Here is a 24981-nt window from a genome sequence, read left to right as displayed (position 1 = left end):
CAGACGTATTAAAATGACTATGACCACTTTGATGGTAAACCCCAGTTCAGACTGAAAACAGGACATGCTTCCATATGGTCCATAACACCACAGGAATATTCTATCAGCCATTCCCCGTTCTTTCACATGCTAACTAACGCTCAAGTTCTTCCATGTTCGCAAAGAAGACCCCAGACCAGACTATTCATGTGTCCTCTCCCTTCCCTTGTATTGCCAACTGGTGATGTTGTATGTTAATAAATGGTTGGAAACAGCTGTACACTTTAACCATAAGAGTGTGCACAGGTGCTTGATGAAATATCAATATACCTCTTTGTACAAACGAGATTTCCATACCACAACAACAGCAATTAGTAATGGCTTAGCTTACCCGTAGAATTGTATTTCTTCAAGTTCATTTCATGAAACCATGTGTGATGTCATTTCGACTGCTCCCAGTCCTTGGCATCTTCAGGTATGAACTGGGAAAGGCCTACTGATGCGGTGTAGCGCCCATCAATCCTCCTCAATGGCTCACAATTAAACCCCACAATGGCTTTAAATAAAAGCTGACATATGAAAACAAGCAGAGGCCGGGATCCTCATCATCAGAAGCATTATTCTCTAATGTTTCCACCCTGGGCTGGTTTTAAATCATCACAGACCATTTTGTAATGGAGAGGATTCTCTTTATTGAGAAGGGCAAGAGCGGAACCCTTGTGGTTCTGTTCTCTCTGTTCAGGAGTCACCTTTTCCATTAGAGAAAGAGACTGATGTTGCTGATGGGCAGTGGGTCTGGAGCTCAGTGAGAGAGGAGAAGAGAGAGAGAGGGGGAGATAGAGAGACAGAGAGAGAAGCTACAAGCTCAGAACTACAGTAAGAAACAAGTTGTCATGGTAGATATCACTAATCACATGATCTCTCTCTACCCTTAAAGCCAGTCATATTTCTTCCACAGATGCCATTCATCACTGGTCTTGGGATATGTCCAAAAGGAACAAATTGACAAAGGCCTGCAACCTGGACTGAGGGGTAGATAATCACATAGTAAATGAAAATCCTGGACACTCAAATTAGTAGGATATGTTATGTTTGGTATGATATGTATTCATTTGTGGATGTCCATCATCCATTTTGTAGGAAATGTTACGAATTGCAATTTGTTTGCTGTTACAAACGTTAGGGTTAAGGTTAGGAGTTAGGTTAAAGGGTTAAGGTTAGGGGAAGGGTTAGCTAACATGCTATGTAGCGGCAAAGTAGCTAAAAAGTAATAAGTAGTTGCAAAGTCGCTAATTAGCTAAAATAAAGTTATCCGTGATGAGATTCAAACACACAACCTTTCGTTTTTGCCATCCAGTCTTATGTAAACATACCAAACATAACATATCCAATTTGTAAGTTGCTCTGGATAAGAGCGTCTGCTAAATGACTAAAATGTAAATGTAAATATATTTCTAATTTGAGTGTCCCGGATTTTTGTTTACTATGTTACGTCTAGTCTATGAGAACAGCCTGGACAACAGCATCCTCAGAACACAGGAGGGCATGTCCATCGAATCAGCCCTTAGGGAGTCCAATCTATCTATGTACCTTTAGAAAAAAATGTTGTTGTTCATGGTACTGCTGTTGATGTGTTCTTAGTAGATGCCAGTGTGAATGTGAAAAACAAACTGTGACATATACTGCTCAAAAAAATAAAGGGAACACTTAAACAACACAATGTAACTCCAAGTCAATCACACTTCTGTGAAATCAAACTGTCGACTTAGGAAGCAACACTGATTGACAATAAATTTCACATGCTGTTGTGCAAATGGAATAGACAACAGGTGGAAATTATAGGAAATTAGCAAGACACCCCCAATAAAGGAGTGGTTCTGCAGGTGGTAACCACAGACCACTTCTCAGTTCCTATGCTTCCTGGCTGATGTTTTGGTCACTTCTGAATGCTGGCGGTGCTCTCACTCTTGTGGTAGCATGAGACGGAGTCTACAACCCACACAAGTAGCTCAGGTAGTGCAGCTCATCCAGGATGGCACATCAATGCGAGCTGTGGCAGAAAGGTTTGCTGTGTCTGTCAGTGTAGTGTCCCGAGCATGGAGGCGCTACCAGGAGACAGGCCAGTACATCAGGAGACGTGGAGGAGGCCGTAGGAGGGCAACAACCCAGCAGCTGGACCGCTACCTCTGCCTTTGTGCAAGGAGGAGCAGGAGAAGCACTGCCAGAGCCCTGCAAAATGACCTCCAGCAGGCCACAAATGTGCATGTGTCTGCTCAAACGGTCAGAAACAGACTCCATGAGGGTGGTATGAGGGCCCGACGTCCACAGGTGGGGGTTGTGCTTACAGCCCAACACCGTGCAGGACGTTTGGCATTTGCCAGAGAACACCAAGATTGGCAAATTCGCCACTGGCGCCCTGTGCTCTTCACAGACGAAAGCAGGTTCACACTGAGCACGTGACAGACATGACAGAGTCTGGAGACGCCGTGGAGAACGTTCTGCTGCCTGCAACATCCTCCAGCATGACCGGTTTGGCGGTGGGTCAGTCATGGTGTGGGGTGGCATTTCTTTGGGGGGCCGCACAGCCCTCCATGTGCTCGCCAGAGGTAGCCTGACTGCCATTAGGTACCGAGATGAGCTCCTCAGACCCCTTGTGAGACCATATGCTGGTGCGGTTGGCCCTGGGTTCCTCCTAATGCAAGACAATGCTAGAGCTCATGTGGCTGGAGTGTGTCAGCAGTTCCTGCAAGAGGAAGGCATTGATGCTATGGACTGGCCCGCCCGTTCCCCAGACCTGAATCCAATTGAGCACGTCTGGGACATCATGTCTCGCTCCATCCACCAACGCCACGTTGCACCACAGACTGTCCAGGAGTTGGCGGATGCTTTAGTCCAGGTCTGGGAGGAGATCCCTCAGGAGACCATCCGCCACCTCATCAGGAGCATGCCCAGGCGTTGTAGGGAGGTCATACAGGCACGTGGAGGCCACACACACTACTGAGCCTCATTTTGACTTGTTTTAAGGACATTACATCAAAGTTGGATCAGCCTGTAGTGTGGTTTTCCACTTTAATTTTGAGTGTGACTCCAAATCCAGACCTCCATGGGTTGATAAATTGGATTTCCATTGATTATTTTTGTGTGATTTTGTTGTCAGCACATTCAACTATGTAAAGAAAAAAGTATTTAATAAGATTATTTCATTCATTCAGATCTAGGATGTGTTATTTTAGTGTTCCCTTTATTTTTTTGAGCAGTGTAGAAAGCTACTTGACACAGGTTAAAGCCTGTTCACTCACTACTCATTGCCAATATAACGTAGGATGTGCACATTGGCACGGAGTGATTCTACTGTCAGGTAAAATGTTGTTGGAGAGATAAGATATCTACACTAATGTTACACACTACACTAGATCACTCCACACATCCTGTTTCTCAGAGGAAGAGCAGACCGCAACCATCAGGAAGAGCCTTGGCCACTCCGTGCCTCCATGCCCACAACACCCATCTAACCGAATAACACTGAACAGATACTATGGAGGGAGAAGAAGTGTGAAGGAGCAAGAGCTGTCAGAATGCCGGCATGGCCGGGGAATCACTCTCTAATTTCCCTCCCGCCTTTTTTTGTGCTCGGGTGTATCCCGCGAAACAGTAGGGGGTGTGGATCCCAAAACCTTCGCCAGACATGCCTTAGATCGGCAGGCCCACGTGAGGTCACAGCCCCCGGCACGTGGCGAGGTTCCTAGGCACGTCACGAAATGTGCTAAACTTTTGGGTCAGACTGACGAGCCCTCTGAAAGAAAAAAAGGCTTATTTTCTTTTCATTTATTTTGTTGTTTCTCTTATTCTAATATTAGCTGAAGCATTCAAGGGCCGTGATGGAGACCAGAGCCAAGCGTTGACAGCACAGGAGAGGGAGAGGAGGAGGGGAGGCGGAAGGGACAGGATTCAGGTAGATACAAACAATGTGGTAGATCCAAATTCCTCAAACACGTGAAATATATCCTGACAGTTCTACTCATGTGGTCATAGTCAGAGTATAGTTAGCCTCATTGACTCCCCTATAACTTGCTGAAAGGGTATTTGAGAAACAGCCGAGGGATCCATAACAAAGACTGAAGGGCCGAACGCCAGCCAACATTTATCTCAGTGGGAGACATTCATTGTTTTCCTTTCAAGGTCAAAATTCTCCTAGATGAATCACCTCACACACAAGCACACTGAAAAACACACTCTCTCTGGTTCTCCCAGCAGCCTTAGCAAATCCAACTTTGGGCTGGAAGCTGAGCTCCCACTAGTTCAGCAAACTAGCTGTGTGATGATTCAGAGCTTGGATCAGGATAGGGGCTGGAGAATCTCGACATTTCCTGTCCACAATCTCTCAACCCCTGGTTGATGACCCTGGATCCAGTCAGCTTCCAGCTGAGCCGTTGCTGTGGTAACAGACTGTTGTGTTTTGAAGGCCTTGCATTTTCCTACATCCAGAGAATGTATTCTTTATGATTGTGATGTCATGTTCTCCCTCATGTCCCCGCTGTTGTTTCTGTTTAAATAAGATGGAGGGGGAGACATTTATCTGGCTTGAATGTGTTGTCATGTATACATGAATCTATAGAACAACTCACATGTGAAATCATGTGAAAACAAGTGTTTTTGGAACACTTCACATGTGAAATTCATGTGTTTTGATTCAACGTTGTTTCCACATCATTTCAATTAACTTAAAACTTAGAATAGTTTCTAGTTTCTGACTCGTGCAAAATAGAAGCATTCAGTCTGTCGATATTTGCAGTCCAACCAAGGTGCATGGCCCTAATGAAGGCTCAAAGTCTGAACTGTTTTTAATAATAAAGAACTTATTCCCTATAATAGTGGGCAAAATGTATAGCAGTTCTTTAAGAATGTACCCCTAAATTAGCCTTATGAAACAAATTAACCTTGAATTCTTGAAATTAGACATACATAAGGAAAAGTGTATATGCTAAAAGGCTTTTCATAAACATCTCTACCTATCTGCACATTAATGAGGAAGACTGGTGAACAGCTTGGATGGACGTTCCACTGCCATAATAAATCCCCCTTTAGAGGAAGAGTATTGGCGCCACCACATGGCAGTTGAAGGTTGACACAGAGGCTATGTCAAAATCAAATGGAATTGTATTTGTGTAGACTAACCGTGAAATACTTACTTATCAGTACCGGTACGTGGGTCACTGGTGAAGCCCCCCAACAAAAGAAATCCATATTTCAACATGTGTTGTGATAATTGCTTGTTTGCTCTATAACCTGATAATTCATTTGCCTTGCGACCGTGATATATAGGCATAAAGGCCGACACAAGACAAAGCGGCAGAATAAATTCAACCACACCTTTGTTTTATCACAAAACCGTATAGCTCTGTCAAATGAAGTCCACAAAGCATATTGCGTGTACAGTAACAGACAGTTACATGACCTGCTGCATGGCCAAGCAAGTTAATGTTTCCGACATTTTCGGACCACAGAGAGTTATCACAAGTCGCAAAGAAAACAGGAGCTGCCTCCTGAGTGGCACAGTGGTCTAAGGCACTGCATTGCAGTGTTAGCTGTGCCACTAGAGATTCTGGGTTCAAGTCCAGGCTCTGTTGCAGCCGGCTGTGACGGAGCACAATTGGCCCAGCATTGTCCGGGTTAGGGGAGGGTTTGGCCGGCAGGGATGTCCTTGTGTGGCTGGCCGGGCGCAGTGCACGCTGACATGGTCGCCAGGTGTACGGTGTTTCATCCGACACATTGGTGTGGCTGGCTTCCGGGTTGAATGGGCATTGTGTCAAAAAGCAGTGCGGCTTGGCTGTGTTTGTTTTTCGGAGGAAGCCCGGCTCTCGGCCTTCGCCTCTCCCGAGTCCGTACGGGAGTTGCAGCGATGACATAAAACTGTGACTACCAAATGGATACCACGAAATTGGGGAGAAAAATGGGGTAACAATTTAAAACAGGCGCTGCCTCCACTATTCCAGCAAAACTTCAACATTTGAACATCATCAAATCACCTCTGCTGAGTCTAATACACTGTCAACTAAAATATACCAAAAACAATTTAATCCAATCAATGTAAGCTAAATATGCTGTGGCTGCCAATAGTTCTGATTTCTGTGTGAGTAAAAGTAGAAAAACATGTTGACTCACTCTAACGGTTACTTGTAGAGAAACGCCAATGCCATCCTCCTCTCTTTCATGTTGAGGAAACGGTCTATCACTCTGCCATACAGTACATGCTTTAATTTTTTGTTGTCCTAGGCTACCTGGCTTCCATTCGTGGGCAACATTAGCTAGTTAACATTAGCCTTCTACATCTAGCTACATATTGAACTTCCATCCTCAGGCTATAGGCACAACAATGTATGTATTAATGGTTGGATCAGAATCGCCATTATAATCATTGGCTAGTACGGAGAATTAAATAAAAGCACAAGGCCAAATCCCTATCTCCATCCATGGCTAATTTAGGAAAGGGACAATTTTAGCTAGCTAGCCACGGGAGGACAACGAGATGCAACAGTTCAATTTGTTCCGTGAATGACGTATGGGACTTGATAGGAGTGACGCCAAAATCCGAGCTGGTTTTGCTTGACACTTTTTTGGGGTGAGCCAGGACCAGTCACAGTTGAGTTCGCTTAGCTCAACGCTAATTGTTTTATACTTTTTTTTATCAAGGGAGGCCAGATGCACGCTGGATTCACTTGCCTTCAATGCTACGGGCATCAACAACGTCGTACTCGTTTGGACCAGACATAATGAGATAGATGGCCTACGCGTAGAGAGACAGAGGGCGCTGTTTTGCTCGCTAGGATGCTTTCTCCTGTGAGATAATTGTTTTTATTTGGGGGGGAAGCCTGGCATCCCTTGGCATCCATGAATACAAAATAGTGATAGAAGGAATAAATGCACAGTGTCATGCATACTTCAATTATTTGAGACTTACTAATGGTGTGAATGTGCTACACTACTGGGTACCAGTAAGGAGATATACTAACTGTCATATATAGTGACAATATCATTGCCTGTTGAGGTAGAGAAAAAACAAATCATATGTAAATAAGAATTAGTATGAACTGTACATCAGACTTTGTTTGAGCAGCACAACACAGATACACAGTACAGTTTGAGCATCATAATTCCTGGTGACAACATCACCCCTTGAGATCACAGCCACATTACCATCAACATCAACTCTCCATAATATACTGCTCAAAAAAATAAAGGGAACACTTAAACAACACAATGTAACTCCAAGTCAATCACACTTCTGTGAAATCAAACTGTCCACTTAGGAAGCAACACTGATTGACAATAAATTTCACATGCTGTTGTGCAAATGGAATAGACAACAGGTGGAAATTATAGGAAATTAGCAAGACACCCCCAATAAAGGAGTGGTTCTGCAGGTGGTAACCACAGACCACTTCTCAGTTCCTATGCTTCCTGGCTGATGTTTTGGTCACTTCTGAATGCTGGCGGTGCTCTCACTCTTGTGGTAGCATGAGACGGAGTCTACAACCCACACAAGTGGCTCAGGTAGTGCAGCTCATCCAGGATGGCACATCAATGCGAGCTGTGGCAGAAAGGTTTGCTGTGTCTGTCAGCGTAGTGTGCAGAGCATGGAGGCGCTACCAGGAGACAGGCCAGTACATCAGGAGACGTGGAGGAGGCCGTAGGAGGGCAACAACCCAGCAGCAGGACCGCTACCTCCGCCATTGTGCAAGGAGGAGCAGGAGGAGCACTGCCAGAGCCCTGCAAAATGACCTCCAGCAGGCCACAAATGTGCATGTGTCTGCTCAAACGGTCAGAAACAGACTCCATGAGGGTGGTATGAGGGCCCGACGTCCACAGGTGGGGGTTGTGCTTACAGCCCAACACCGTGCAGGACGTTTGGCATTTGCCAGAGAACACCAAGATTGGCAAATTCGCCACTGGCGCCCTGTGCTCTTCACAGATGAAAGCAGGTTCACACTGAGCATGTGACAGACGTGACAGAGTCTGGAGACGCCGTGGAGAACGTTCTGCTGCCTGCAACATCCTCCAGAATGACCGGTTTGGCGGTGGGTCAGTCATGGTGTGGGGTGGCATTTCTTTGGGGGGCTGCACAGCCCTGTGATTAGGTACCGAGATGAGATCCTCAGACCCCTTGTGAGACCATATGCTGGTGCAGTTGGCCCTGGGTTCCTCCTAATGCAAGACAATGCTAGACCTCATGTGGCTGGAGTGTTTCAGCAGTTCCTGCAAGAGGAAGGCATTGATGCTATGGACTGGCCCGCCCGTTCCCCAGACCTGAATCCAATTGAGCACGTCTGGGACATCATGTCTCGCTCCATCCACCAACACCACGTTGCACTACAGACTGTCCAGGAGTTGGCGGATGCTTTAGGCCAGGTCTGGGAGGAGATCCCTCAGGAGACCATCTGCCACCTCGTCAGGAGCATGCCCAGGCGTTGTAGGGAGGTCATACAGGCACGTGGAGGCCACACACACTACTGAGCCTCATTTTGAGTTGTTTTAAGGACATTACATCAAAGTTGTATCAGCCTGTAGTGTGGTTTTCCACTTTAATTTTGAGTGTGACTCCAAATCCAGGCCTCCATGGGTTGATAAATTGGATTTCCATTGATTATTTTTGTGTGATTTTGTTGTCAGCACATTCAACTATGTAAAGAAAAAAGTATTTAATAAGATTATTTAATTCATTCAGATCTAGGATGTGTTATTTTAGTGTTCCCTTTATTTTTTTGAGCAGTGTATAATACCAGTCATCCTTTATTGTAATCTTGTTTAGTTTAGGCTAGTATCGATTGGATACACCACAGACGAATCCGGCCCACGAGCCCATTCAATCTGGCCCAGAATAATTTATGTTATCTTCTGATTTTTTTTATTATTATCTCAAACGACATTGAAATGTCTCAAAACAAATCTAAACTGTGTTGAAATGATAATGGACCTACATTTATAGTCTCTTCACTCTGTCCAGCTTGATAAAAGTCAAACAAAACCTAGACAGCTTGGGAGCATGGAAAATTCTAAAAGCGTTGGATAGAGGACTATTTTTAGCAAATGTTGACTGCGAGGAAGTATAATATGTTAAATACAAAGTGTGTCATCGCTGTCGGTTCACCTGACAGGTACTCTCCACCCTGCGTCTTCTGTGAGCCGGATGGCACTGCAATCGCTACTCCTTCCTTCAAGGAATCACCTTTATCCACCAAATACAGACCGAACGTGGCCCGCAGGGAAAATTAAAGCTTAAAATTAAAGCTATTTTCTGAGATAGTGTTTTTTCTCACAAAAAAATACTGAACAGTTTCAAAGAGAATAATCAGTTTTATTCAAAAAAGTTATGTTTTTTTTTTTTTAAACATACATTATGGATATACAGTATTTACAAAAATGCGCATAGCCAAAAAATCCTTGGACAACAACTTCTGAGGGAATTCACAGTAACAATACATTGATACAAAATGGTGTGTATTATACTGTATATTATATGACAATAGTGGAGGTATACAAAACATTTTACAACAGGTTGAAACTGCAGCCCATCAGTTAGATGTCTGTGGAACAAGGTGGAAATGACACAGTGTCCTGCTGTGTGTATGATTCTACTTTATCACTGTGCTTTCCTCGCCATAGACTGAACTTCCTAGTGGGATGCAGGATTCCAAAACTAGAGATAGATTTCAAAGCACTTGACATCTTTTTCTTGACAATTGCTGTTCTTGCTGTGAACAGAATGAAAATCTGGAAGCCCTGTGGAGCGAAAACAAAAACGTTATCAAGTATTTTCAGGAACACACAAGGACAAACAAAAGGTATCGTTTCCATAAAGACCAGCTCAATTTATTTATGTTTAGTAGGTGTCTAATTTTCAATCATGTCTGGATTCTGTGGTACAATAGTACACTAGTATTTATAGTTTACATTTTAGTCATTTAGCAGACGCTCTTATCCAGAGTGACTTCCAGCAGTGAGTGCATACATTTACTACCTGAGTGGTGGTGAGTACACAGAAGGAGATGTTGAGTATGGTGTACATGGTCTCGTTCTGTGTAATGAGCAACAGATAGCCCAGGATCCAGGAGAGACCGAGCACCACAGCCAGAGAGAAGCTACTGAGGAACTTCTTCTTCATCGATGTGTGTCTTGTACTGGGAAACATAACCAACATACTTAGATTGCTGTAATAGACTGCTGTAATGCTGTGGTAGAAGAACAGTATGCTTCCATTGACTGAGTGGGTTAGAGCGTGGTGCTCATTACAATTGTGATTTGGTTTCTAATGACTAATAATAAATAAATATTTTCTAATAGGCTTTTCATTGAAAGACAATTTACACTTTAACAAGCTTGTTGGCAGGCATTTAATTCAAGACTGATCTTTGTGACTCCAACTTTCTACTTTGTGTCCCCATTAATGTTACCTGGTTAAATGTGGGTTGGTCTTGCCTGTTGTAACTGCAAAATATATCAACATCACCGTGTTGAAGATAAGCATGAATGCCACAGGGATCAGAAACCCCCAAAACATTGGCAGCTTGAAGTCAAAGTTCCCCTTTGGATCGAGGGCAGCAAGCCAGCAACTGAGAGGTCAAATGAATGAGTGGGACAATGTGACAGACAAAACAGGCAGTGATTTGAATAATGTGGTACAAAGTAAACATGGTGGCATAAGTAAACAAGAAACCTTTCAACACAATGGATCATTCTTTTAGTTTTTTACAACTTTTAAAATTGGTCTTTACCATCGTTAAAAGCATGCAATAAGATCATTGATAGGGAAAAGCTTTTACAGTATTAGTTATAACATTTTATACAGCAATTGCCCCACATTGATATTGGTAGTACAGTACAATTCAGTACAGTTCATGTGAGAGATATCCATCACCTCCAGCTCGTGGCTTCAGCCAATCAGACTGTCCTATTGTACCCCACACACTGCCCATGCAGTGGTTCACAAACCAATAAATGCGTTGAGCCGGGTCGCTCTCTTTCAAGTACCGCATAGTATAGTACAGTACAATACAGTACAGCGTAGTAGTACAGTAGTAGTATTGACTCACAATTCCTCCTGCCTGTAACCCAGTGGATCATCCACTCTGTAACTAATTCCTAAGGTGAGAGCCACCACAACCGCAGGCAGTCCTAAAGGACAGAGAATGATGATGTTATTTCCTGGTAGTTTTGCATGCAGCCATATACAGAGTATATACAGTATATACACAATATACTACACATACATCCTCTAAAGACATATCATCACTATACAAGTTGCTTTTAAGTTCTATTCCAGGCTTATTTGAACCTGAAAATATCACTGAGCATTAGTTTTGGTTAAAGGAGCCCAGGGCTAATGCCAGCCATAGCTTCTGAAACAACTAAATACTTTATTTTTCTCCATGCTGTCCTACCCCATCCGATGGCCACGGTATAGGCTGTGAAGTCTGACGGGCTGGTGGCCAGGCTGTTTCTGATCACCAGGAAGACATGTGTGGCATACAGCGTGTTCCAGGTGAACGTCCCCAACAGGAAGTACTGCAGCAGGACCGCCACTACAGTACAGGGCCCTCTGTCCCGCTCTGTTTGTGTGTCGGACGGGGGGAGAATGTTGTCCTTCTGTATTTCAGGTCTGTCCAGCTGTTTATGAGGGTTGTCCACTCCCAACATGAAGAGGAGGGTGAAGATCAGGAGACACACGCAGACGCTCACTAAGAGGACCGTTGGGTTGGATTTGCGTGATTTCCTGGGGATAGGTGATAGACAACAATATGTTAGGGAAGTTAGATGTGCAGCTATGGATTTGTTGGTTCATTAATAGTGGGTTTCATAATGGTTTCACCTATCAAGCCCTGTTGGATCAGACAAAGTGCTTCTTTACACTATTGATCGTTCTGAATTGGGTCTGGAACCCTGTAGTATCTTACCGGGTCACTATCTGGAATGTTACTGTATATTTTGAATTGGTTCTGGAACCCTGTAGGATCTTACCTGGTCACGATCTGGAATGTTATTGTTAAACTCAACCCTATGATGGACATGGAGCATCCCAATATGGTGATCCAGTTTAGCGCTTCAGCGTATATAAAATCCTTCCTGTACGACTGCAGAAAGAAAATAAAAAGATACATTTCAACAGTAAGTTTGTCACAGTCAGAAATATTTGTTGACGATAGGCCTATGACATTGGCCTATGTCTCATCCTGCGCTGCGCAGAATATCAGATCTCAGTAACAATTGGAGACATCCCCATGGCTTAGGCTACCACATCCTTATGATTGCAAGTATATTTTTTCATAAGCGCAACGTGACTGCAAGAGACAGGTTTTAATGTCTGACTGAAATACTGGACAAATCAAACAAAATTCTAAATTGGTGGTGGTGTTTGAATTTGTTGATAAAATGTGGGATGTGATTGTTTGGTTGCGGGACAAAGGTCCAAAATGCAGGACTGTCCCGCACAATCCGGGACATGTGGTCACCCTATTCCCATGGTGAATGGCTAGGCCCACTACTGTATGAAACCACTGTCATGACGTTGGCCTGTGGGTAAGGTTTATGACCCCCCATAAATACCTTTCTCCCTTCCCCTCTCTTTCTGACTCTACTGAAGGGCTCTCGAATAGCCCTTGTTAAACATAGAGAGTCTGGGAACATCAAACAAGTGGGGGGAAAGGAACCATATTTCGGTAATAGAACCAGTTGGAAATATGCGTTGGTACGTAATGAGTATGGATGTCAGTTCGGTTGTCATCTGAGACATTATGACTGATGACAGGACGACATAAACTGTACCTGGGAAAGTCTACACATTCTAGTTATCAGATTCACATGGAATTCAGATTATTTCAGATATATTACCGCCACAATCGATATGTTGAAAACAAGTTGTGGGGAGGCAGAGGCACAGAAACTCACATCAATACCTTTCTCTGATAACACTGAATCTAAGAATTGATGCTATAGCTAGCAATCAATAGGAAACTGACTGAACCACTCAAAAACTCCCCAGCTTTCCAAATGGATGTTAGTTGTGAGGGCCGAGATGCCCGTTCATTTACTTTTGTTCGCTACATGTCGGGGATGCTATTCACAAGGACATATTGTTCTGTCTCACGATTCAGCATGAAACTGCACAGAGGATCAGCTGCATGGCTATATTGCCGAAAAACAGATTCCATGAGATCGAATGGTGGACAAAAAAACCCAGACTTCGTTGACTTTCTGTGTAATGAAAATAAAATGTGTCTCCTTGCCTATGTAAATGACATATTTGGGAAACTGAATGCAAGCATGCAGGGAAAATACAAAAACATTCTACAGATGAGTGACCGAATCAGTGCATTCAGAGAAAATATTTCTTATTGGAGAGAAATCTGTTTGACTGTGATCCTACCTCAGTTGACATGCCGGTAAGTGAAATCGAAATCAGATTGTGCCGTCATATGACCGAATGCTGCAGATAAAGCATTTTGGTTCCTGACCCAAAGTGAATAAATACCCTGCCGTCTCCCTCTGAGTATTAAAACTCATGGTACCCCATGACAGATCATATCTGTGTGAGACTGGATTTAGTGCATATCGATCCAGGTTGGAAGTGACAGCAGAGATGAGGTGAATACTGGGAACCACACCACCTGATTTTGAAAACCTCTGACACGACATGCATCATGTCTCTTGAGATAAGAGACTTTATGTCAGACCAATTTACATTGACTGTCATAGTCCCACATTAAATGTATGTGATGGTAAGTTGAGAAAACAATCAGAAATACTGTTAGAATATTTTGCAATTGACTTCCATAGCACCATAGACACAAATAAAAAAGTTAACATTGGCTCTTAATTACAAAAAGAAATTCACAATGGTTGGGGTCACAGGAACTTTCCGATATCAAAATGGGGTCATGTTTCAAAAAAGTTTGGAAACCCCTCCATAGGTCAGAGTGTCATCAGTAAAAGGGAGATGAAGGCAGCTAGCTACTCACCATCAGCACAGCGAAGTTAGTGGTGTGATTACAGAAACATTGCAGGCCGTCTTCTGAGTGGTTGACTTTGGAGCAGCCATAGGTGCTCCAGTCTTTCAACGTGTAGTTCCATGACACGCAGGCAAAGTCATAGAGGGAGGCGTTGTGGACAGCCTGAGAAGTGAGAACAGAAACAAACTCACTGTAAATCCTTCAGCAAAAGACGTGCATTCACAGTATTCCTCATTTAAAAAGATGTATAAAGTCAATTGTGAAGTATGAAAGGTCATCACGCAAATGTGGAAAGAAGAAGTTTCAATTATGATAGATCATATTATATACAATGCAATATATGCTTTCTTGTTCTTAATGGCGGATAAGCCATTAGTCACCTTAATTATCAATCAAGTACAAGGGAGGAACAAAAATCCACAGCCACTTGGCCCTCTGTGGAAAGAGTTTAACACATGACTTAGAGTTGACTTTTTCCACATTTTGTTATGTTTCAGCCTTAGTCTAAAATTGACTTTTTTTAAATCCTCAGCAATCTACACAAAGTACCCCATAATGACAAAGCATAAACAGGTTTTAAGAAATGTTTGTAAATATATAACATTTTTAAAACTGAAATACTGTCACGCCCTGACCATAGAGAGCCCTTGGTTCTCTATGGTATAGTAGGTCAGGGCGTGACTAGGGGGTGTTCTAGGTTTATTATTTCTATGTTGGTGTGCTTGGTATGGTTCCCAATTAGAGGCAGCTGGTAATCGTTGCCTCTAATTGGGGATCATATTTAGGCAGCCATTTCCCCACTGTGTTTTGTGGGATCTTGTTTTGAGTTAGTGCATGTGGCACCTCTGATGTCACAGTTCGTAGATTTTTTTATTCTTTTGTTCTGAAGTTTCGCTTAAATAAATATGTGGAACCCAGATCACGCTGCGCTTTGGTTCCGAGTATGCTTTCAACAACGATCGTGACAGAAGATCCCACCACAACAGGACCAAGCAGCGTGTCCAGGAGGAGAAGGTATCCTGGACTTGGGAGGAGATCTTGGATTGGAAGGGATCCTGGACTTGGGAGGAAATCCTGGCAGGACAGGATCACCTTCCTTGGCGGCAGACGCAAGGAGAGAAGGGAGGACAGCAATGACACCGGGGTTCGTGGCCACAAGGGGTGGGCACACGGGTGAGCCAGTGACAACCTGGGAGGAGATAGAGGTGATCGGTCGACCCAAGGAGAGTACCAGAGCCCGCCTGGGAGTCGATGGAACAGTCCGAGGAGGGATACTGGAGAATGGAGTTGGCTAGGAGTATGCGGCAACGCAGGCGTCAGTAGGAGAGTGTCACCAGTCCGGTGCAACTTGTGCCGGTCCCACGCATCAGGCCTCCAGTGCGCCTCCCCAGTCCGGTACGTCCTGTGTCTCCTCCTCGTACTCGCCCTGAAGTGCGTGTCCCCAGTCCGGGACGTCCTGTGTCTCCTCCTCGCACTCGCCTTGAAGTGCGTGTTCCCAGTCCGGTGCGTCCTGTGCCAGCTCCCCGCACTCGCCGTGCGAGGTGTGTCATCGTTCCGGTACAATTTGTGCCGGCTCTACGCACCAGGTCTCCAGTGCCCCTCCACAGCCCAGTACATCCTGTGCCAGCTCCTCGCACTCGCCGTGAAGTGCGTGTCACCAGTCCGGTGCCATCTGTACCGGCTCCACGCACTAGGCTTCCAGTGTGCCTTCCCAGTCCGGTACATCTTGTGCCTGCTCCTTGCACTCGCCCTGAAGTGCGTGTCACCAGTCCGGTGCCACCTGTGCCGGCTCCACGCACCAGGCTTTCGGCGACGGTTCCCAGTCCGGAACCTCCTGCGACGGTTCCCAGTCTGGAACCTCCTGCGACGGTCCACAGTCCAGAACCTCCTGCGACGGTCCACAGTCCAGAACCTCCTGCGACGGTAAACAGTCCGGAACCTCCTACGACGGTCCACAGTCTGAAACCTCCTACGACGGTCCACAGGAGCCTCCCTCTGCGCCGGTGCCCAGTCCAGGCACAGCGTCCAATCCAGCTCCAAGGCCGGAGCCCTCCTCTGCGCCGGTGCCCAGTCCAGGCACGGCGTCCAGTCCCGCTCCAGGGCAGGAGCCTCCCTCTACGCCGGTGCCCAGTCCAGGCACAGCGTCCAATCCAGCTCCAAGGCCGGTACCCTCCTCTGCGCCGGTGCCCAGTCCAGGCATGGCGCCCAGTCCTGCTCCATGGCCGGAGTCCTCCTTTGCGCCGGTGCCCAGTCCAGGCACGGCGTCCAGCCCAGTGCCATGGCTGGATCCGGGGTCTGGGCGGGGGCTACAACCTGCACCGGAGCCGCCACCGACACTAATAACCCCCCCTACCCTCCCCAGTTGGTTTCAGGTTTTGCGGCCGGAGTCCACACCTTTGGGGGGGTACTGTCACGCCCTTGGTTCTCCATGGTATAGTAGGTCAGGGCGTGACTAGGGGGTGTTCTAGGTTTATTATTTCTATGTTGGTGTGCTTGGTATGGTTCCCAATTAGAGAAAGCTGGTAATCGTTGCCTCTAATTGGGGATCATATTTAGGCAGCCATTTCCCGACTGTGTTTTGTGGGATCTTGTTTTGAGTTAGTGCATGTGGCACCTCTGATGTCACGGTTTGTTGTTTGTTTCTTTTGTTCTGAAGTTTCGCTTAAATAAATATGTGGAACCCAGATCACGCTGTGCTTTGGTCCGAGTACGCTTTCAATGATGATCGTGACAAATTCCTTATTTACATAACTATTCAGACCCTTTGCTATGAGACTCGAAATTGAGCTCAGGTGCATCCTGTTTCCATTGATAATCATTGAGATGTTTCTACAACTTGATTGGAGTCCATGTGTGGTAAATTCAATTGATTGAACATGATTTGGAAAGGACGCGGTCTCACAGTTGACAGTGCATGTCAAATCAAAAACCAAGCTATGAGGTTGAAGGAATTGTCCGTAGAGCTCTGAGACAGGATTGTGTTGAGGCACATATCTGGGGAAGGGTTCCAAAAAAATTCTGCAGCGTTGAAGGATCTTCCTAGAGCTGGCCTCCCGGCCAAACTAAGCAATCGAGGGAGAAGGGCCAGATGGTCACTCTGACAGAGCACCAGAGTTCCTCTGTAAAGATGAGAGAACCTTCCAGCACTCCACCAATCAGGCATTTATGGTAGAGTGGCCAAATGGAAGCCACTCCTCAGTAAAAAGCACATGACAGCCCGCTTGGAGTTTGACAAAAGTCACCTAAAGGACTCAGACCATGAGAAACTAGATTATCTGGTCTGATGAAACCAAGATTGAACTCTTTGGCCTGAATGCCAAGCGTCACGTCTGGAGGAAACCTGGCACCATGCCTACGGTGAAGCATGGTGGTGGCAGCATCATGCTGTGGGGATGTTTTTCAGTGGTAGGGGCTGGGAGACTAGTCAGGATTGAGGGAAAGTTGAACGGAGCAAAGTACAAAGATAGCCTTGATGAAAACCTGCTCCAGAGCACTCAGGACCTCAGATTGGGGCAAAGCTTCAAATTCCAACAGGACAATGACCCTAAGCACACAGCCAAGACAATGCCGGAGTGGCTTCGGGACAAGTCTCTGAATGTCCTTGAGTGGCCCAGCCAGAGCCCGGACTTGAATCCGATCGAACATCTTTGGAGAGACCTGAAAATAGCTGTGCAGCGATGCTCCCCATCCAACCTGACAGAGCTTGAGAGGATTTGCAGAGAAGAATGGCTGTATTCGCTGCCAAAGATGCTTCAACAAAGTACTGAGGAAAGGGTCTGAATACTTATGTAAATGCAATATCAGTTTTTTATTTTGAATACATTTACTAACATTTCTAAGGACCTGTTTTTGCTCTGTCATTATGGGGTATTGTGTGTACGTAGATTGATGAGGTAAAATAGCTATTTAATACATTTTTGAATAAGGGTGTAACGTAACAAAATGTGGAAAAAGTGAAAGGGTCTGAATACTTTCCAAATGCACTGAAGATAATGGACAACTTCCCATTATATTTCACAGATATATTTGGACCACGATGCGTTTATTGATTCTAAGATAAATCTTACTGTGGGCTTGAAGAGCATCTCAACATGTAACCCAGACACTTGTCCCAGGTTAGCAGAGATGACACTTCTGCTGGTCCCTGAAGAAGCAGTGAAAGCCCTAGACCTGAAGAACCGGTCGTTTTGGTAGAGCACAAAACCAATGGAGTGGTTTGTGTTTTTACTATGCAAAACTGAGTGGAGTGAAATTGAATGAGAGGGTAGAGGGATAGAGAGATTGTTATTCGTATCAGGACTTCATATACATGAGTAGCTTGACCTTGCCTTGTAGAACTATCATGGAAGCCTAATTATTTCTCAATAGTTTACCTATCCATATGTCATGTGACTCATCTTTATTGGACGATCTAAATATTTGGCATTGCTGACCTGATTTTGGTGACCACAAAGAGCAGTTAAGCGCTCTATAAAGAAATTGAATCTTGAGTTCATACACTGTTTGTATACCAACATTGACTCACCTGGTGGGAATTTGATAACAATCTGGACATTGGTAACACCTCCTTTGTCAGCTATCAGTTCAGAGGTGTTGGTGTTGAGATGAATTCTTTTGGCCACAAAATTACCAGATCTTCCTGGAGAAGGAGATTAATTTTATTTAAACAGTTATAGCAGAACAGTGTTACTTCTTTACCACAGGAGGCTGGTGGCACCTTAATTGGGGAGAATGGGCTCATGGTAACGGCTGGAGCGGAATGGTATCAAACACATCAAACATGTGGTTTCCATGTGTTTTATGCCATTCCATTCGCTCTGTTCCAACCATTATTATGAGCTGTCCTCCCCTCAGCAGCCTCCACTGTATCTGTTCTAGTCTGTAGTATAACAAATCAAATCAATTCTAAACCTTATTGACAGCAGAGGAGAAACATTTGAAAAATGAGGAGATAGAATTAGACTGTCAACACAGATATAAACTATCACTTTAAATGCCAGTATGTAGGTTCACTAGCAGTCCCACCCACCAGTCAGAGCAGTAAACTGGATCCCTACTGAGTCACTTGGTACTTGGACCGACTGGACTACCAGGTTGGGCTGAACCACCAAGGACACATTATTGTGCTGGTCCAGGGAAAACATCTCCAGGGTCTCTGTGAGGCTGGGAGAGAAACACAGAAAAACATTAGTTTGCATGCACCATGCAGACAAGCAGAGGCACACATAAACTCAAACATATGCAGAAATACACACCACCACACATGCACGCTCACACACACACACACACACACACACCACTCCTGTACTTTTGGACAGCGTCTCTCTCCTGTGTACTCTCCTCATTGGCATTCAGCAGCTGACTGATGGTAGTTACAGCTGCCACTGCGATGTCCTGCAACATAATCAAAACCAGGGGATGACCCTCAAGTGTTCAAATCACTGCAGTAACAACCTCACGTTTCTCTCCAGAACATGTCATAGTTCACGACTTGATTTCAAAACATCTAATACCTCTGTGATATTTGCAGACTGAAGCAGTGTGTTAGCTATCTGAGCTGCTGTGGTGATGTTGTCAGCTGACAGCTGCTCTGGTTGGGAGGTCAGGATCTGAGTACTGAAGGCTAACTTTAGTAAATCACCTGGACTGCTGGAGATCTGAACAGGGAGAGAGAAGGATTTATATTTTAGTATTGTTTTTCAACAGAACATTGTATAAGTTGACAGCAACATGTTGAACTGTGAGTACATTTGGATATTATAATTGCCAGTACTAACTATGTGGCTCAGTTGGTAGAGCATGGCACTTGCAATGCCAGGGTTGTGGGTTCAATTCCCACAGGGGACAAGTATGAAAATGTATGCACTCACTACTATAAGTCACTCTGAATAAGAGCATCTGCTAAATGTAATGTAAAACACAATAAATACAACAACAACAAAAAAGTCATCAACTGTTAAGCAGAATAAAGGAACAGAATACATGAGCTGAAGGTAAAAGCCAGTTGTTACTCATCTTCAAACTGTAAAATCCACTCCTCTTAATGGTAACTGACCTGAAAAATGCTAAATTGAGGCTGGACATAAATCAAGATAATAAAAAATATGCCTATTGACTTACATTTCCTAGAATGTCACTGAGGGTTAATTCCCGCTCTAGCTTGTAAATACGACCAAACACTGGAGATCCAGTGTCATCTGAACATTCTGCTAAGGCTTCTGGTAAACCATCTAGAGGAACCAAGATAGTAAAGATGTTGTGTTACCTAATACAACATTAATTAGGACTGTAACATTTTTGTCATTTTAGGTAAATAAAAGTAACATAACACTGGTTGTCTTCTTACTGTTATAATTTTCAGAATAAGCAGACCAGCCAACCACTGTTCTTGGGAAGGAGAATCCATCCTTCATGGTGGAATTGCAGAAATACCCTATTGAAGTAAAATGCATTTCAACATGGAACAAATGTATGAATGCAAACATGAAATGCACATTCTGAATGTGAGATCCAAGAAGTAGTGTTGTGGACTGTGAATGGTAGATCCAGGGTTAGGTATAGTAGTGTAGTATTGTGGAGGAGTCGGAATGGTAGATCCAGGGTTAGGTATAGTAGTGTAGTATTGTGGAGGAGTCTGAATGGTAGATCCAGGGTTAGGTATAGTAGTGTAGTATTGTGGAGGAGTCTGAATGGTAGATCCAGGGTTAGGTATAGTAGTGTAGTATTGTGGAGGAGTCTAAATGGTATATCCAGGGTTAGGTATAGTAGTGTAGTATTGTGGAGGAGTCTGAATGGTAGATCCAGGGTTAGGTATAGTAGTGTAGTATTGTGGAGGAGTCTGAATGGTAGATCCAGGGTTAGGTATAGTAGTGTAGTATTGTGGAGGACTCTGAATGGTAGATCCAGGGTTAGGTATAGTGGTGTAGTATTGTGGAGGAGTCTGAATGGTAGTTCCAGGGTTAAGTATAGTGTAAGTGAGTGTTTACGTACCTTCTGAACAGGTCTCTCCGGTCCACTCATCAGGACAGATACAGACTCCACTCAGCTGCTCACCACCGTTGATACAGACCAGGGGAGGGGATGTGGTGGTAGAGGTGGTGTTGGAGGGGATGGTGGAGGTGGTGGTAGAGGTGGTGGGGAGACTGGTACTGGTGATCGGGATAGAGGTAGGGTAACCAGTAGTTTGTTGACCAATAATATTTAGGGTTATAGGGGCAGTAGTAGTTGGAGGGTCAGGGGTTATAGGAGCAGTAGTAGTTGGGGTAGTTATGTCAATGGTGGTTGGAATGGCAGAGGATGTGGTGAGATTCCCCTGTGATAAAGACACTTTAAAAAAAGATCATTAACTCAGTAAACCACATAAACAAGGATGCATAGTGTCAGTTGCTATAAGCATAAGAGATGATCCATGTTGTTCCAGTTTCGTTGTGTCTGCATCAGTGTAGAAATGTTTTCTACTGTACTTTATGAGAGAAATATGTCATTATCTCTGCCAATAAATGGTTGACATTTGATAGCAAAGGCTACTCTGTCATCAACTGTATCAGACCTGACAGTAGTCTATTTACAGTCTGTAAACAGCGGATTAACAATAAATCTAAAAAGTGTTTGGATAAAAATAAAGTCTGAAATAATGTCTTCATTGATGCTACTGTATCCCTTGCAGCAAACAGACATAACAGCAATCAATCATTGACTATAAATCAAACTTCAAAATTCATAAACCAAACTGTAAAAACAGTTAGGTCATATATTGGCAATAATCATTTGTTAAGTTAAATGTATCATACATTTTTGCACATCTGAATTGAAAGCAATTTTCCAACATAATTCTCAATCACAGAAGACTCTTAACACCAGCATCATACACTGAGTATACCAAACATTAGGAACACCTTCCTGATATTGAGTTGCACACCCCACACACTTTCGCCCTCAGAACAGCCTAAATTCGTCAGGGCATGGACTCTACAAGGTGTCAAAAGCGTTCCACAGGGATGCTGTTGACTCCAATGATTCCCACTGTTGTGTCAAGTTGACTGGTTGTCATTTGGGTGGTGAACCATTCTTGAGTCACACGGGAAACTGTTGAGCATGAAAAACCCAGCAGCGTTGCAGTTCTTGACACTAACTGGGGTGCCTGGCACCTACTACCATACCCTGTTCATAGGTACTTAAATCTTTTGTCTTGCTCATTCACCCTCCGAATGGCACACATACTCAATCCATGTCTCAATTGTCTCAAGGCTTAAAAATCCTTCTTTAACCTGTCTCCTCCCTTTCATCTACACTGATTGAGGCGGATTTAACAAGTGACATCAGTAAGGGATCATAGCTTTCACCTGGATTCACCTGGCCAGTCTACAGTGCCTTCGGAAAGAATTCAGACCCCTTGACTTTTTTTCACATTTTGTTACATTACAGCTTTATTCTAAAATGGTTAAGAAAAAAAAATCCTCAGCAGTCTACCTACAATATCCCAAAATGACAAAGCGGAAACAGGTTTTTAGACATTTTTGCAAATGTATTACAAATTAATAACAGATAAACCTTATTAACATAAGTATTCAGCAACTTTGTTATGAGACTCGAAATTGAGCTCAGGTGCATCTTGTTTCCATTGATCATCATTGAGAAGTTTCTACAACTTGATTGAAGTCCACCTGTGGAAAAATCGATTGATTATTTGGAAAGGCACACACCTGTCTATACAGTGAGGGAAAAAAGTATTTGATCCCCTGCTGATTTTGTACCATGAGGTCGAAGGAATTGTTCGTAGAGCTCCGAGAAAGGATTGTGTCTAGGCACAGATCTGGGTGTACCAAAACATTTCTGCAGCATTGACAGTCCCCAAGAACACAGTGGCCTCCATCTTAAATGTAAGAAGTTTGGGACCACCAAGACTCTTCCTAGAGCTGGCTGCCCGGCCAAACTGAGCAATCGGGGGAGAAGGGCCTTGTTCAGGGAGGTGACCAAGAACAAAATTGTCACTCTGACAGAGCTCTAGAGTTCCTCTGTGGAGCATGGGAGCACCTTCCAGTAGGACAGCCATCTCTGCAGCACTCGGGCCTTTATGGTAGAGTGGCCAGATCCTTGATGAAAACATGATCCAGAGCACTCAGGACCTCAGATTGGGGTGAAGGTTCACCTTCCAACAGGACAATTACCGTAAGCACACAGTCAGGACAATGTAGGAGTGGCTTCAGGAGAAGTCTCTGAATGTCCTTGAGTGGCCCAGGCAGAGCCCGGACTTGAACCTGATCGAACATCTCTGGAGAGACCTGAAAATAGCTGTGGAGCAATGCTCCCCCTCCAAACTGAATGCGAGAAACTTCCCAAATACAGGGGTACCACGCTTGTAGCATCATACCCAAGAAGACTCGATGCTGTAATCGCTGCCGAAGATGCTTTAACAAAGTACTGAGTAAAGGGTCTGAACACTTATGTAAATGTAATATTTCATTTTTACATTTTTCATAAATTAGCAAAACTGTTTTTGCTTTGTCATTACGGGGTATTGTGTGTAGATTTAATCCATTTAAAACATTTTAGAATAAGGCTGTAACGTAACAAAATGTGGAAAAAGTAAGGGGTCTGAATCTTTTCTGAAAGCACTGTATGTCATGGAAGGAGCATGTGTTCTTAAATCACCCTGAATGAATCAAATATAGAGCAAGTCTTACCTGTAGCAAAGACAGCCGTAATCCATAGCTCCTTCATCTCTGCTGTTTACAGGCATGCAGTGTCAGCAGACTGCACATTATTAGGACATCTGTTGGTCTAATGCTGTGCTGCTCTCCACCTACTACAGAGACTGCAGTGACGTGCAGGTACCAGTTAATGATTTACTATTGAAATTAAGGGGGATGACCTGTACATTGGCTCCCACATAACTCACATTGTCAACAGGATCAGTAAAGAACATGACAGACATTCTTTGAAAAGAGATCAGATATGACTGGATGAATAAATTAGATACACATGGATGGATACTGTGAGGACCAGTCAACCGATAGCATTACCCTTCTCTATGCAAAATATAATTGGTTGCACCTGGGAAGGTACTTTACATGTTTTGGTTAACAGAAACATTTTTCCACTACAGCATGTGTAAATAGATCTCCTGATTAGAGGGGAATCATTTTTTTAAAAGCAATGGAACTGGGTTGGAGGTCTGGATTAGATTGTGAGGGCACTAGAGGGTAGACTTCTCTAGAACATGGTTTCCGAAACTATCATTTAGAAACAATTGAATTGTTGAGTACTGTCACAGCCAGAAGAGGACTGGCCACCCCTCAGACTGGTTCCTCTTTAGGTTTCTTCCTAGGTTCTGGCCTTTCTAGGGAGTATTTCCTAGCCACCGTGCTGCTACACCTGCATTGCTTGCTGTTTGGGGTTTTAGGCTGGGTTTCTGTACAGCACTTTGAGATATCAGCTGATGTAAGAAGGGCTTTATAAATACATTTGATTTGATTTGATTAAAATGTGCATCGACACAGCACACAACCATATGAACCCAATCTGACCACTGCTCTTGCCTTCTCTGAACCCTTTCCCTGTTCCTTTACAGTTCTGGATGGCTCCTCTCATTAAGGCCACATCATGCCCTGACCTAGTCCTAGAAAACACTCTGAAGTTTCTAAAACGGTTTGAATGATGTCTGTGAGTATAACAGAACTCATATGGCAGGCAAAAACCTGAGCAAAATCCAACCAGGAAGTGGGAAATCTGAGAATTGTAGTTCTTCTTTTGAATCCCTATCGAAACTATAGTGTCTGTGAGGTCACGTTGCACTTCCTAAGGCTTCCATTGGCTGTCAACAGCCTTTAGAAACGTGTTTCGTCCTTCTCCTGTTACTGGGCAGAAAATAGGAGCTCAGTCAATGAGTGGACTGCCTGAGGACAAAGGACTTGGTCATGCGCGAGCCCGCCAGCACGCCGTTCCTTCTTTTTTTTCTTGAATGAATACGCTATTGTCCAGTTGGAATATTATCGACGTTTTA

General features: G+C 44.1%; 1 protein-coding gene across 1 annotated transcript; it reads right to left on the bottom strand.

Moving 5' to 3' along the window:
- Nucleotides 1-9372: 9372 nt before the first annotated feature.
- LOC106573017 (adhesion G-protein coupled receptor G7) lies at nucleotides 9373-23699 on the bottom strand. Its single transcript, XM_082962419.1, has 13 exons — nucleotides 23663-23699; nucleotides 20100-20209; nucleotides 19493-19636; nucleotides 19277-19373; nucleotides 19009-19134; nucleotides 18505-18618; nucleotides 18047-18216; nucleotides 13989-14141; nucleotides 11992-12104; nucleotides 11415-11746; nucleotides 11067-11148; nucleotides 10428-10586; nucleotides 9373-10154 (listed from the first exon to the last, which is right to left on the bottom strand). The coding sequence occupies exons 1-13, from the start codon at nucleotides 23697-23699 to the stop codon at nucleotides 9935-9937; spliced, it is 1857 nt and encodes a 618-aa protein (XP_082818545.1). The 3' UTR covers nucleotides 9373-9934.
- Nucleotides 23700-24981: the final 1282 nt, after the last annotated feature.

Source organism: Salmo salar, chromosome 16 (assembly GCF_965601325.2).
Source record: "Salmo salar chromosome 16, fSalSal1, whole genome shotgun sequence".
NCBI lineage: Eukaryota > Metazoa > Chordata > Actinopteri > Salmoniformes > Salmonidae > Salmo > Salmo salar.
The sequence above is the reverse complement of the archived record's forward strand: the minus strand, read 5'-3'. Positions and strand labels throughout refer to the sequence as shown.

Bases quoted from the DNA above. Each gene is read 5' to 3' on its own strand.
- LOC106573017 (XM_082962419.1), bottom strand. From the start codon at position 23,699: ATGAAGGAGCTATGGATTACGGCTGTCTTTGCTACAG. The intron at 19,135-19,276 runs GTGTGTGTGTGT...CCAGCCTCACAG, and splicing joins TGTCCAAAAGTACAGGAGTG to AGACCCTGGAGATGTTTTCC. The intron at 18,619-19,008 runs GTGGGTGGGACT...CTCCTTCTCCAG, and splicing joins CCAGTTTACTGCTCTGACTG to GAAGATCTGGTAATTTTGTG.